This window comes from Lolium perenne, chromosome 1 (genome assembly GCF_019359855.2).
Source record: "Lolium perenne isolate Kyuss_39 chromosome 1, Kyuss_2.0, whole genome shotgun sequence".
In the NCBI taxonomy this organism is placed as follows: Eukaryota; Viridiplantae; Streptophyta; class Magnoliopsida; order Poales; family Poaceae; genus Lolium; species Lolium perenne.
In genome coordinates this window covers 31088495-31104125 of record NC_067244.2, presented here as the reverse complement: position 1 = coordinate 31104125, position 15631 = coordinate 31088495, and the positions used below count along the sequence as shown (strand labels likewise).

At 49.6% G+C, this 15631-nt stretch overlaps 1 protein-coding gene across 1 annotated transcript; it reads left to right on the top strand.

The window, feature by feature from the left end:
• The first annotated feature begins 1700 nt into the window (after window positions 1-1700).
• Window positions 1701-4181, top strand: LOC127345338 (UDP-glycosyltransferase 88A1-like). The gene has a single exon (XM_051371808.2). The coding sequence runs from the start codon at window positions 2571-2573 to the stop codon at window positions 4023-4025; it is 1455 nt and encodes a 484-aa protein (XP_051227768.1). The 5' UTR covers window positions 1701-2570; the 3' UTR covers window positions 4026-4181.
• The last annotated feature ends 11450 nt before the right edge of the window (window positions 4182-15631 follow it).

The window sequence follows — 15631 nt, the reverse complement described above, 5'->3', positions numbered from 1 at the left end:
AAAATGGTTCAGTCGCGCTCCCGGATCTTCGTTTTCGCTTGGATTTGGGCTTTCATCCATCCAACGAGCCTATGTCAACCCCGCTCACCTGGGGCGCGCTCGGGGAGTCTGGAGGAAACAAAAGCGCGAGAATCATCGAGGAAAGTTCCCGCGCGCCTGGTGGCCCCGACTAGTCAGCGAGAAAGGTTGATCGTCGTCCTCATCACATCGTCTTCTGTGCGCTGTAAAAGCCTGCCGCAGATCAGTCGTCGCCGCGAAGCTTCCACGCGGCGAGTTAATGTCGTCTTCTCAAATTCACGCGCTGCTCCCCTCTATTTATCCTGGAGCTACCGCGCCTAGCCGCATTCACCACCGCCGTCCCCCTCTCTCTCCATTCTTCTCTCGTCGAAAAGGCCTCGGCTCATCCAATGGTGAATCGTTTCCCCGGTGACGGTGCGGCGAACAACGGCTTCTGCCGGCGGTCCCTCCACTAGTGGGAGGGGAAGCTCCTGTACATGGCGGGCTACACGGCGCCGCTGGACTTCCGCGCGCCGGGAGGTTGGCGGCTAAGCGTGGGAGGCGTGCCGATTCCGCCGCCGCCGCAAGGCGACGCCCTCGTGTCGGAGGTCGAGCCAGTGCTCGCCACCATGAGCGACGAGCAGCGCGCCGAGCTGCGCTTCTTCCTGGAGAACTACGAGGTGTGGATGCATTTCTTCCGCGACAGGTACGACCGCGAACTTGCCGCGTACGACGGCCCTCCCCCACCTCCCGCGTGCAACAATGCCGCCGGCCACCGCTGCTGGTGGAGTGCGCTGGGCCGCACGCTCGAGAACGTCCTCACGCAAATCAAGGGCGGCAACTTACCCGTGTTGGGGATGCCGCCGCCGACGGTGGTGCCTTCCGTGTCGTGCCGACATGAAAGCCCCTGGATGCCGCGGCGAATGGCGTTTTCCTCCTCGTCGAGCTCGGCGTCAAGGTTGGCCACGCGTTCATGCGGATCGACGCCTCCTGGCCAGGGTTCCAGCCGTTGGGGAGCCCCCGGCCATATCAACAGCTAGCAGGCGCTGCCACCCGAGGATGACGGCGACTCTAGCGACGACGGCAACGACTACACGACGTTCTACCCCCATTTTGGCATGTAGAACGCCGTGTTTTTACGTTTAATTTATATTCCCTCTAGCCAAATTCGAATATATTACAAATTTGGCTTATACATGTACGAACTCGCCTATATATGTTAAATATCTCTAAATTTAGGCTAAGTTTGAACGTATTTCGTCTTGGTCCGTTTGAATTCGCCATTTCGTCTTCATTCCCCTAGTCTCGCCGCTGGGAAACTAGGTCTTTGAAATTTACATCCATCCAACACTATTTAGCGCTGGATTTCGGCCTGGGAGCCCAAACGACTAGAGGTGCTCTCATGATGGTCCTGGTCGTGGGTTTGCCATACATGCTTAGATCCTCCTCCACGTTCCATAAGAGCTTAATATACTTGGTTTATATTTTGGTATTTGTATCATTTTTTTCAGGGTTCTCCTCACCTTAGAGTTTTTTTATCCTTCGCCGCTGATGCCACGTGTCTTTTTTTTTGGTATGGATGGCGCGCTATCAACTTGCCATTTATATTACAGCGACAAAAATAAACCAGGCAAACTCTTCCTAGAGTTCTAAAGCAACATCTTTGCATAGTGTAACACAGCAAAAAGTTTGCGGGGTATTCTTTTTTTTTCTGTCTTTGTTAAGTATGTTTTGTACTCGGCAAAGACGAAACTGCAGCGCTGAGATGGCACAGACTGAAGTTGTCTCAGTTCTATGAGGCGATAATACCCTTTTGATCTCCCGGAGCTAAGGCTCCTGCTATTAAAAATCGAAAATTGACAATAAACTTGAAAATATAGAACATATCGTTTTGCTGATTCGCGTGACTGAGAATTAACTTTATTGTCAGTTGACTTTTTAAACCATATGATCACAATTTGTTTGTGCTAGCATTAGTTGTAATATGAGTTGCAACTGAGTTTTTTTCTAGTCGTAAATATAGTTGCAACTGAGATTTTTTTTTTAAATATCAGATTGCCCGCGATTCGTGTTAGTCATGAATTGCAACATGGCTTGCAACTGCCCTAGATCGCCTGATTGCTATTCATGCTACCTCTGAGCTGCAACGTCGGTTGCAATTAGGGCTCAATAACATCTTAATTCTCTCAAAGTTAAAAATATTCCTAGATATGGGCTACAACCTACCCGCCCCGTACCGATTCAAACCTCTAGCGTGTGTATGATTAATCAGTTAGGTACCCAGTACCCACATATGACATATGCAAGCTGCAGCTACCAGGAACATTACCACGCTGGAACTAATCAACAACTGCTTCCACAAATTACTTTACTACTTAGTACTTAGAGACTTTAAGGAAGATCTCTGACTTCCCAGGTCCAAAATACTTCACCCGCAAGGCAGAACATGACTATAAGTAGCGCACTACAACGGCAAAGCATTTCCACACCGCCACTGCCACTGTCATCTGCCAAAAGATCGAAAACATCTCTATTTCCAATAGAAGTATTGAGCAAGCCCAACCACCTCCCACATGGACAAGATGAAGCAGACTGTCATCATGTACCCCGGTTGCGATGTTGGTCACATTGCCCCCATGACGGAGCTCGCCAACATCTTCCTCAAGCATGGCTATAATGTCACCATGGTGCTCGTCGAGCCACCCTTCAAGTCGTCCGACTCCAGCGCCACCGCCATTGAGCGTATTGCCGCCTCCAACCCGTCCATCTCCTTCCATGTCCTCCCGGCACTCCCTCTCCCAGACATGTTCGCCTCTGGCAAACACCCTTTCCTACTCATTCTTCAGCTCTTGCGCGATTACAACGAGCTGCTCGAAGCCTTCCTCCGCTCCTTGCCCCGGGAAAGCTTGCATTCCGTTGTCCTTGACATGTTCTGCAGTCACGCTCTCGACGTCTGCTTGAAGCTCGGTATCCCGGCATACACGTTCTTCGCCTCAAGTGCGTCGTGTCTGTCTGTCTTGACCCAGTTTCCTGCATTGATAGCTAGCAGGCAGACCGGCTTGAAGGAAATCGGGGACACGCCGCTTCATTTCCTCGGAGTTCCGCCGATGCCGGCATCTCATCTCATCAAAGAGCTACTGGAGCACCCGGAGGAGGAGATGTGCAAGGCAATGACCAACACCTGGAAGCGCAACACTGAGACGATGGGCGTTCTGGTGAACACGTTCGAGTCGTTGGAGACCCGGGCGGTGCAGTCACTTAGGGATCCTCTCTGTGTCCCCGGCCGGATCCTGCCTCCGATATATTGCGTCGGGCCGTTGGTTGGCATGGGCTCAAAGGATGAAAACGGAGCGGCGAGCAACGAGTGCCTTAAGTGGCTGGATTTGCAGCCGGACCGCAGCGTCGTGTTCCTCTGCTTCGGAAGCATGGGCACGTTCTCCGTGGAGCAGCTCCGGGAGATAGCCGTTGGCCTAGAGAGGTCCAGGCAACACTTCCTATGGTCCGTGCGCACGCCGGCCGGAAGCCATGACCCGGAGAAATACTTGGAGGTGCGCCCAGAGCCGGATCTCCACGCGCTCATGCCGGAGGGGTTCCTAGAGCGGACCAAGGACAAGGGCCTCGTCATCAAGTCGTGGGCGCCGCAGGTGGATGTACTCCGGCACCGTGCGACTGGTGCATTCGTTACACACTGCGGCTGGAACTCGGTGCTAGAGTCTATCGTGGCGGGCGTCCCAATGTTGTGCTGGCCACTAGAAGCGGAGCAGAAGATGAACAAGGTGTGCATGATGGAGGAGATGAGCATCGCTGTGGAGCTAGATGGGTACATGGCGGGTTTTGTGAAGGCGGACGAGGTGGAGACCAAGGTGAGGTTGGTTATAGAGGGTGCAGAAGGGAGGCAGCTAAGGGCGCAGGTGGCTGCTCGCAAAGAAGAGGCGAGGGCGGCAATTGAGGAAGGGGGCTCGTCACGGGCATCCTTCGTCCAGTTTCTGTTGGATGTGGAGAATATCGGAGAGCAGATTGGTGAGTGATGTAACCTGCAATTTGCGACCGCTTGAGTATGGTGCCAGGCCAGGTTATCATGTAAGGCTACTTTCAGTACGTCGATGAATAAGCATTTGACTCGTTCAAAAAGATAAGAATAATCATTTGAGAATTACACGGATCCTTAATTGTTGTAGATGTCATGGTCATACAAAACTTAAGATTTTTAACATTCTTTTGTATAAACGTTTTAATGCTTCTTTGAATTCTAGTTATTTGAGCATACCACAAATGCAACTTAAATAATTTAATGCAAATGTTTTGCAAAATAAGCTATCCTGTGCACACGATGTACTGGTGTTTAGTGTAGCATCGACAATACTCTCTTTGTTGCCTTTTTTAAATAGTATTTCCCTGCAGGAAAATAAGTGGCTCGGATTTGTCTAAATTTATATGTATTTACGAATTAAAATGCGTCTACATACATGTAAATCTAGGTTATTTATTTTTGAACGGAAAATAATCTTTTATCCCGGTCAAAGCTGCTCAAGGTCTAGGTCAGACATCGCTTGTGGAAACTACCTTGGCCAGAACAAGTCAAAGCACTCAAAAGTCTCCAAGCCAAATACAGTCCAGCCAACCGATATTGCAACATCCATTTGAACCATGAAAAAAAAGCGCGCTATTTCGGCGCTAATAGCACGCTATAGCATTTCTAGATAGACCACGCTACATCATTCCGGCGCTATAGCGTTCTATAGCACGCTATTAGCATGCTAATAGCATATTTTTCAGCCGATCCTGTTTTGTTATAGCACGCTATTTTTTTTCCTTGGGTAGAAGCCACGAATGTACTGCTGTTACTCAAGTAAAAAGATGTCAGAATTCTTCTAGTGATTTCCTAGCTAAGTTTGCAAGAACAAATTCTCGTACGGCGGTATGGCTTGCCTCTGGTCCAGAGGGTTTAGAAAGCATATGCCATACAGATTGTAATCTCTGATGTCTTGAGTAATACAAGTTTCGTGCTAATAGCTGGTCATTTTGAATTCTTCGAAAGTGTGCTGAACGAATTCCTGTTCGGCCCCAGCATTTTTATTCAGTGGGCTAGTATATGGGCCGCAACGTGCGTGGACCGTGCCCTCGCTAGTTCAAAAACATTGTCCCACATCGCTCTGTTAGACTAGCTGCGACTATGTAAAATGTTAGGGTAGGTTCAGTCTTATCGCCGAGCTCGGTAGTGCGAGTTCCTAGCCTAGCTTGGGGGGTAAGAGCATCTCCACTCGTCCCCGAACAGGTCCCCAGCGAGCGTTTTTTCCATCCGGACGGCGTAATTCGGCCCAGTCGCGCCCCCGGTTCCTCGTTTTCGTTCGGATTTGGGCCTAAATTCATCCGGCGATCCCACGCCATCCCCGGTCCCCCGGGGAGCGCTCGGGGAGTCCGGACGAAACGAAAGCGCGGGAAACACCGAGGAAACTTCCCGCGCGTCTGGTGGCTCCAACTTGTCGGCGAGAGAAACCAATCGTCGTCCTCATCGCATCGTCTTCCGCGCGCTGTAAAAGCCTGCCGCCGGTCTGCATTCGCCGGCCACGCGGCGAGTTAATGTCGTCGTCTCCCGTGCACGCATCGTCTTCCGCGCGCACTAAAGGCTGCCGCCGGTCAGCTCGCCGCGGACGCGTCGCATTCCACGCGGCATTAATCACCAGCGCCAACCGCGCCTATATACGCCGGTCCGCTCGCCGCGAGGCGTACCCCGTGCTCCACTCTCCCTCCACTCTCCCTCTACTCTCCCGATGGCGTTCTACGACGACGACGGCGCAGCCAACAACGGCTTCCCCCGCCGGTACCCCTGCCCGCCGGACACGAGGCCTCCCGGCGGCGGGTGGCGGCTTAGTGCTGGCGGCGTACCAATCCCGCCGCCGCCTCATGGCCACGCCCTCGACGTCGCCATCGAGGAGGCGCGGATGACCTTGACGGATGAGGAGCGCGCCGAGCCACGCCACCACCCCGACAACTACACGGCGTGGAACTCGTACTTCCTACGGCGGTGGGAGCGGGAGCTCGCCTCCTACGACGGCCCGCCGCCTCCGCCTCCGCGCAACAATGCCGCGGGCCGCCGACGTTGGTGGAGCGCGCCGGGCCGGACACTCGAGGCCGTCCTCGATCACATCGAGGGCGGAAACTTCCCGGTGCTCACGATGCCCCCTCCATCGAGGGCATCGGCGAGCCGCCGCCGGGGAAACGTCTGGCAGCCACGGCGCATGGCTGCCAGCTCGTCGTCTTCCGGATCGGCGCCGAGGTCATCCTTGGCGCCGGTGAAGAGGGAGGAGGCGACGTCGCCTTCGACGCCGGTGCGCGTCAAGAAGGAGTCGGCGTCTCCGCCGCCGACCAGAGGGCGCAGCAGCGGCGCCCTCGTCATCCGCGACCAACCCTCCCAGCCTGGGCGGAAGAGGAAGGCGGCGAAAAAGGAGGACGTCGCGGCCGCTGCCGCAAACAGGCTCGCTGAGGAGGAGGCGAAGCGCGCGGAGGACGCCGCCGTGGCGGAGGCGATCGCCAGGTCGCTCAACGACCTGGTGCCCGCCGACAACGCCCTCCCCGAGGACGCCGCCCTGGCGTGGTCCAGCGCGAGTGGGAGCGCGAGGAGGCGGAGCGACGGCGGCGGGCGATGGACCTGGCCGCCGCACGCCGACTCGCCGCGCGCGCGCTCCAACCGCCGCCGACGACGCCGCGCGCTACCGCCGTCCTGCGACGCCTCCATCCGGCGTCGTTGCCCCCGTCGTCGACCTCGAGTCCTCGGACGACGAATGGTACAAGCCATCCCCGGGGTGGGGAGACGCCGGCCAGGGCAGCAGCCGCCAGGCCGCGCCACCGAAGGTGCCGAAGGTCGAGGACGACGGCTCCGACGACAGCGGCGACGACGGCGGCGACGACTACACGGTGTTCTACCGCCGTTTGGGCATGTAGAGCGCCATGTTTTAAAATTAGCATTTGAATTCCCCTAGCCGAATTCGAAATATAGTCGAATTCGGCCTCTATGTATTAACTCCGCCCGTTTTAGTCTAAATATCATTAAGTTTAGCCTATATTTGCCCGAATTTAGCCGAAGTTTATCAAGTTTCCATTTTTCAAACTCGTATCGTCGTCTTCGCCTGGGCACGCGGCTGGGAAACTACTCCTCCCCACGCCAAATCTTCCTCCAATCCGGACGAAAATTTCGTCGGATTTGGGCGTGGGGAGCGCCAACGAGTGGGATGCTCTAACAGTTGGGATGATGGGATGGAATGGAGCAATGGGAGAGTAGAGTCTGTTGTATCTGTTCCGGATGTCTTAACCCTAGGTCTCTCTCGTCATATGTCTTGGCGACCCTACCCCGGGGTCATGAAGGAGGGGGCAGACCCATCCCTACCAACTGTTTTTTTAATTATTCAGGGTTCCCAAGGACGGGTCTATCACCGTATCGGGGGCACCGCCACACAAATACATATGGCCATGCCACCACCAGCCCCCTGCAAACACATGCATCACGGTGCCATGAAGCCTTGCACGTACCAGCACCATCTCGTGGCAAGCTGAGACGTAGCTCGAACAATCGGCGCGCCATCCCATACACGATCTACTCGATCTTCAAAGATGTTGTGTCAGAAAACCACATCGGCATGAGACGGCAACGGCAAGGGAAGAGGAGGGGAAAATTTGCAACGGTGGTAGCGGAGAAACTCGTTATGTGTCTAACGCTAATTTTTTATTTGTTCCTATTCCCTTTGTCTGGAATTAGTGTATTTCTAGATTTTATTATAAGTCTAAGTTATTAAAATTGGACTAACTTTAGAAAAAACAATTATCAACAATCATGACACTAAATTAATATTCCTAAATCCATTTTAAAATGTAGCTACATAATGCATTAGTTTGATGTTGTTATTCTTCTCTACGAAATTGGTCAAATTTAGAAAAGTTTGAGTTTTTTCAAAATTTAGAAGTACACTTATTGGTTGACCGAGGGAGTAGTGTTCTTTCTTAAATTTTTTTGGAAGTGTCTTTGGTTCCGGAGCTCAAGTGATCCCTTTATTCAATTATTTTTCAAAAATCGAAATAATAAATATAAAATATTACGAAATAAATTTAGATAGTCAATGATGTAAGCTATAATCATGAAAAATGCAATGCAAAATTCTTTATATAGTAGGCTACACAAAAAATAACAAAATCAATATCGATTAAATTTGGAGATTTGATAATATGCATATTTACATCTATACTTTTGTTATTTTTGTGTATCTCAAACTACAAGCTATTTGAAATTTATATTTTGCACGTTTGTGTCAGGTACATCATTGGCTACATCTAGATTTTTTCTTTTCTTTCTTTTTAAACATGATTACTTAATTTCCGGGAGCTAAAAATCTCCACCCAAAAAAATACCTTTCTTCTTTTGTTTCCACTTTTAGCAACCCATAACCCATGCAGCAATTCGAAAAAGAAAAAAATATGGTGGGTACTTGAACTTTTCAGTGCGCATAGAATTGGTCATCATACACTTAAAACACCAACCTATGATCACTTAGGGCATGGCCAATGGTATGCTCGAGCTTACTTCCCCATAGATCCAACTAGGCTTGGATGCCACCGTGTAGGCTAAAAAGTGGTTCCGGTGAGGAAGCCGCTGCCTGCATAGGAGGCGGGAAAAGAAGAAGGAAGAGAAAAGATGGAAAAGGCGCAAGAGGAAGAGAAGCTGGGAGATTGGACCGGTGCGGGCTGCCATGTACTGCATGCTCACGTGGCAAGGCTACTGTTGCGTTGGGTAGGGGCGAATCTCAGTGATAGCTTCACAGACTTGTGCTGATGTGGTTTGACAGAGGTGACTGGTTGATACTTCTTCCTTCCTTTGTATATGTGCTCTTAGAGCATCTTTACCGGCGGCTCCCAATTAGGCGCCGGTAAGGGCGCCGACACTGCTGTATGGGGGGAGCTGGCACTGTATCTTTCATTTGGGGAAGGTGTTCCCACACTGGGCATCCCCCATACGATAGCCCCGGTATAATTCAAATGTAAAAAACTTTTTAAAAAGCAAAATACATACGAATTTAGACAAGTTTTATATAAAAATGGCTCGAATTTGAACTAAAAACTAAAAAAACTAGCAGCAGCGTGCGTCGAAGACGTTGAAGTCGAGGTTCTCCGCGTCGTCGACGTCGTCGTCATCCTCCTCCTTTGGTGCCGGCAGCTCAGAAGGACCGGCGAGGTCGACGAAGTTCTCGCCGTGGTCCATGGCAGACCACATCGCCGCCTGCCTCGGGTCGAGCGTAATCTTTCGGTAGTCCTCCTCGACGGAGCAGCCAATGATGAAGTGCTGCCCGGGGAAGTCCTCCAGGTCATCTCCGCCACGGAGAGCCGCATGCGCCTCCGCTTCCATCTCCCACCATCGCCTCTTCACCGGCGAAGGCGGCGCTGAGGAACCAGCGTCCTCCTCCTTGACGCACCGGCATTGGACAGATTCCCCCGGCGTCCTCCGAGTCGGGGCGGAAGCCGTGCGCCGTTGTTTGTCGTGGACGACGACGCCGACAGAAGGAGGCGTGGCCGAGCGTGTGCGTCCACCGACGCTTGATGAGCCGGAGCGCGAGTGGGCGGACACGGTTCTTATCGACGGCCTTTGTAGAGGCGGCGCCTTCGGTGCCATGCACTACGCCTGGGTGTAGTACAGCGGGATGCGTGAGCGGTAGCTGTACTCCACCAGCGTCATGTCGATATCGTGGCCTGGCCACCAGGCCCGGCGGCCGACGCTATTGAAACAGCCGGCATCGCGGCCGGTCGAACGCGCGACCTCAATGGAGCGCTCCTCTTCGAGTACATGACGTCCGACTCGTTGTACGTGAGCTGCAGCGATCAGAGCGCGCCACTGCCGCTGCCGCCGACCTTGGCATTGTGCGCTATCGCGAATTGTTTGCGTTGGTGGGTGTTTGGCACGTCGTCTGCGAGAATGGCGGTGGCGGTGGATAGGGTTGGAAGACGAGGAAGAAGAGAAGTGCGCCAGTGTGGTTTTAAAGGCGACAGCGGACACACATTAAAGGAGCGTGGGGGGGGGGGGGGTGGGTGGACGTTGTGTGGCCGGTCGCTGTCCTCGTCGCTGCTTCGGTTTCCAAGCAGAGCTATCAACATCGACGACCGTCCGACACACGTCATTTTTAATGCCACTCGTTGCCTCCTACCACTTCTATTGACGATCGAGGAGGCCGACAACTCACGGGGTTGCCGTCACTTCTGTTGGGCTTCAAAACTAGCCGGCGCCTTTTGTGGCGTGCTGGTGTGAGTTGGCCGCCGGCACCCAAAACGCTATCGGGGCCACTAAGAGCATCTCCAGCCACGTCCCCCAAAGCGACCCCAAAGATATTTGGGGCGCGCCGGACATTTTTTCGTTCCCAGCCGTGCGCCCCAAAGCCTCTTTCCGTCCGGCGTGGCCCAATACGGTGTCCGGCGCCCCGAGCATGTCCCTGGTCCATAGGGAACGCTCCAGGCACGCCGGACACAACGAGAAGCGAGGCGGCTGACACCTATCGGCGACCATATCCACAACGGTTGGTTCCTGCCTTTTATTTCTCGTCGCGCCTCCCTCCCGCGCCTCCCACCCCTCAGTCGCTGCTCGATTTGTCGGCCGTGTCGATGGAAAATCTCTTCTGAGTCAAGCATCGTCGTGGCGGCTGGCTCCCTCGCCGGCCTTTTCGCCGCTGCCGCTTGATGTCTACGCACGCTTCTATTCCTGTAGACAGTGTTGGGCCTCCAAGAGCAGAGGTTTGTAGAACAGCAGCAAGTTTTCCTTAAGTGAATCACCCAAGGTTTATCGAACTCAGGGAGGTAGAGGTCAAAGATATCCCTCTCAAGCAACCCTGCAATTAAGATACAAGAAGTCTCTTGTGTCCCCAACGCACCTAATACACTTGTCAGATGTATAGGTGCACTAGTTCGTCGAAGAGATAGTGAAATACAAGTAATATGGATGAATATAAGTAGTAACTGCAATCTGAAATAAAGATGGCAGCAAGCGAACATGTAGCAGAACTTGTTGGAAACGGTGTTTCAATGCTTCGAAATAAGGTCTAGGGATCATACTTTCACTAGTGGACACTCTCAACAATGATCACGTAAATAAATAACTTCTCTTCACTTGTGCTACTTCAAACACTCTCTTGTTGGATAACAAACATCATTCATTGTGTAGGGCTATAAAAGCACCTTTCAAGCCGGAGTAAACAAGCTCCACAACATCCGGAGTTCATATTACAGTAACCTCTAGAGTGCATAATAGACCATTGCAATTTAGACCGAGTACTAACATAGCATACACACTGTCAACAATAGCTATGAAAGGGGAATAGATCACATCAATACTATCATAGTAATAGTTAACTTCATATTCTACAAGAGATTACAATCATAACCTACGTCAAGTACTACATGATGCACACACTGTCAACTTTACATCATGGAGGAGGAATAGACTACTTTAATAACATCACTAGAGTAGCACATAGATTAATAGTGATACAAAGCTCATGATCACATAAAGATCACACCATGGGAGAGAGAGATGAACCACATAGCTACCGGTAGAGCCCTCAGCCTCGGGGGAGAATTACTCCCTCCTCATCATGGGTGACAGCAATGGCGATGAAGATGGCGGTGGTGTCGATGGAGATGACTACGGGGCAATTCCCCGTCCCGGCGGCGTGCCGGAACAGAGACTTCTGTCCCCCGAAACGGAGTTTCGCGATGGCGGCGGCGCCCCTGGAGTCTTTCTGGAGTTTCGTCGATTCGTATAGGGTTTTCGCGTCGCGACGGATTATATAGGCAAAAGGGCGGAGTCGGAAGAGTCCCGAGGGGCCCACACCATAGGGTGGGGCGGCATCCCTCCTGGCCGCGCCGGCTGGTGGTGTGGAGGCCCTGGGCCTCCTCTGGCTTGGCCCTTCTGGCTCCGTGAGTCTTCTGGCGAAATAGAATTTCTGTGATTTTTCTGGATTTTCCGAGCACTTTGGTTTTTGGGCCTTTTCTTCAATAAATAGACATAATAAACAGAAACTGGCACTGTGGCATCTTGTTAATAGGTTAGTCCAATAAATGCCATAATATGATATAAAGTGCATATAAAACATGTAGCAATTGGTATAATATAAGCATGGAACATCCAAAATTATAGATACGTTGGAGACGTATCAAGCATCCCCAAGCTTAGTTCCTACTCGCCCTCGAGTAGGTAAACGATAACAAGGATAATTTCTGAAGTGACATGCTACCAACATAATCTTGATCAATAATATTGTAAAGTATGTGAGATGAATGAAGTGATTCAAAGCAATGGTAAAGATAATGACTAAACAACTGAATCATATAGCAAAGACTTTTCATGAATAGTACTTTCAAGACAGGCATGAATAAGTCTTGCATAAGAGTTAACTCATAAAGCAATAAATTCTTAATAGAAGGTTTTGAAGCAGTACAAAGGAAGATATAAGTTTCAGCAGTTGCTTTCAACTTCAACATATATATCTCATGGATAATTTGTCAACACAAAGTAGTATGATGAGTGCAAATAAGCAAGTATGTAGGAATCAATGCACACAGTTGGCACAAGTGTTTGCTTCTAAGATAGAAGGAAGTAGGTAAACTGACTCAACATAAAGTAAAAGAAAGGTGAAAGTGCATGGAGCCCCCATGTGTGGTTTTGGTAATTAATGACAATCCCTATGGACTAATGTTTGCATTGAGTTATATTTGTAGGTGTTGTCCATAGGCAATTCTTGAACCATATGTTGGCTTCAAGGCTGCAATAAGAATAAATTAATGAAGGATATCAAGTGTCAAGTATGTCTTGAAGATGAAGATGAAGTGTGCCCTCAAGTTACTTCAAGACATCAACATGATGAAGAATGAAGAATTGAAGTGCAAGTTCAAGATGAGCCATCTCAAAGAGATCCTTTGATTGACTCTTGTCATCCATATGGTGTTCATGGATATGTGAAGTTGCGCCGAAGAAGAAGCTCTCCTATGGTGGTTTATGGGGGAGCAATCTACAAGACTTCATCAAGCAAGCACAAGCAAGAAAGGCGTTCCATCTTGTTGCGGTCAAGATCGTCATCATCGAGCTCAAGTGGAATGCGCAAGGTTAAGGTTTGCTCTTGATAGGGTTTCTTTCTCACCGGTCTCATGGTGTAGTTGGAGACCGGTTTATAGTTTAGTTGCCGTACTATCAAGAGGGCTCTCGAGTGAGTAACTCGATCGTATCGTTCGGAGAGAGCTCAAACCTTTGCATCCTTGCATCATCTTTCTTGGTTGTTATTTGGACCTTATCCATGTGATGTTTTAGAGCTTGTGCTTATTCTCATGACAAGCTCTAGTTCATCGAAAACGGATTTTGCATAGATCACTTGTTGCATTTTCGAGTTTGGTGATTTTCTCAGTTTCTCATGTTGAGGTGTTGCACCTATAAATATAACAGAAAATCAACCCCCACTAGTTTCCATATTTTCAACAAAATTGGTTTCACTCTATTCGGAGCTACCAATCTTACGTTTTGGATTTTACATTCCCTCCATGATTGCTCTATCTCTCAATCCCTCCATGATTCTTGCCCCCATTTGAGGGAAAAGAGAGAGGAGATCTAGATCTACATTTCTACCAATCAAATCCATCTCTTTGTGAGTGGAACTCTCTAGATCTTGATCTTGGTGTTCTTTGTGAATTCCTTTGTTCTTCCTCTCTTATTCCCCCAATAGCTTTTGTAGCTTTGTTAGAATTTGAGAGAGAAGGACTTGAGCATCTTTGTGGTGTTCTTGCCATTGCATTTGGTGCATCGGTTTGAGTTCTCCACGGTAATTCGTGGTGGTGAAAACAAGAAGGTTGTTACTCTTGGGTTCTTGGAACCCTAGACGGATTCTAGGCCTTTGTGGCGATTTGTTGGGAGCCTCCAATTAAGTTGTGGATGTGTGCCCCAATCTTTGTGTAAGGCCCGGTTTCCGCCTCGAAGGAAATCCCTTAGTGGAACCGTGACCTAGGCCTTTGTGGCGAGGGTCACCGGAGATTTAGGTGAGGCGCCTTCGTGGCGTTCGGTGTGTGGTGTGAGTACCGCATCTTGGGGTGAGGCCTTTGTGGCGTTGGTGTGCATCGAGCAACCACACCTCAAGGTGAGCCTCTTGTGGCGTTCGGGAGCACTAAGCAACCGCACCTCTCCACCGGAGATTAGCACTCGCAAGAGTGTGAACTCCGGGATAAATCATCGTCCCCCGCGTGCCTCGGTTATCTCTATACCCGAGCTCTTTACTTATGCACTTTACCTTGTGATAGCCATCGTGCTTGAAGTTATATATATCTTGCTATCACATACTTGCTTGTATTGCTTAGCATAAGTTGTTGGTGCACATAGGTGAACTCTTGATTAGTATAAGTTGTTGGTGCACATAGGTGAACCATAGTATATAGGCTTTGGGCTTGACAAAGTAAACGCTAGTTTTATTCCGCATTTGTTAAGACCATCTCGTAAAAGTTTTAAATCGCCTATTCACCCCCCCTCTAGGCGACATCCGTGTCCTTTCAAAAGGCCCTTCGCAGAGGGAAGCAGGGATTACTCATGTGCTAGAGCTTTTATTTTGAAAACATGGAAATAATTTTATCAACGGTAGTAATAATTCATATGTGTTATGCATAAAACATCCTATAAGTTGCAAGCTTCATGCATCGAATACCAATAGTGCTCACACCTTGTCCTAATTAGCTTGGATTTCCATGAATTATCATTGCATTACATATGTTTCAACCAAGTGTCACAAAGGGGTACCTCTATGCCGCCTGTACAAAGGTCCAAGGAGATATATTGCATTTGATTTCTCGTTTTTGATAGATCTCAACTTGAGGACATCCATACCGGGACAACATAGAAAACAGATAATGGACTCCTCTTTAATGCTTAAGCATTCAACAACAGATAATATTCTCATAAGAGATTGAGGATTAATGTCCAAACTGAAACTTCCACCATGATACATGGCTTTGGTTAGCGGCCCAATGTTCTTCTCTAACAATATGCATACTCAAACCATTCAACTCATGGCAAATAACCCTTACTTCAGACAAGACGAACATGCATAGCAACTCACATGATATTCAACAAAAGTGTAACAGTTGATGGCGTCCCCAGAAACATGGTTACCGCTCAACAAGCAACTTACAAGAAATAAGATACATAAGCTACATATTCTTTACCACAACAGTTTTTAAGGCTATTTTCCCATGAGCTATATGTTGCAAAGACAAGGAATGAAATTTTAAAGGTAGCACGCAAGCAATTTACTTGGAATGACAGAGAAATACCACATAGTAGGTAGTTATGGTGGACACAAATGGCATAAGTTTTGGCTCAAGGTTTTGGATGCACGAGAAGCATTCCCTCTCAGTACAAGGATTTGGCTAGCAAGGTTGTTTGAAGCAAACACAAGCATGAACCGGTACAACAAAACTTACATAAGAACATATTGCAAGCATTATAAGACTCTACACTGTCTTCCTTGTTATTCAAACACTTTTACCAGAAAATATCTAGACTTTAGAGACCAATCATGCAAACCAAATTTCAACAAGCTCTACATTAATTCTCCACTAATAGGTTCAAACT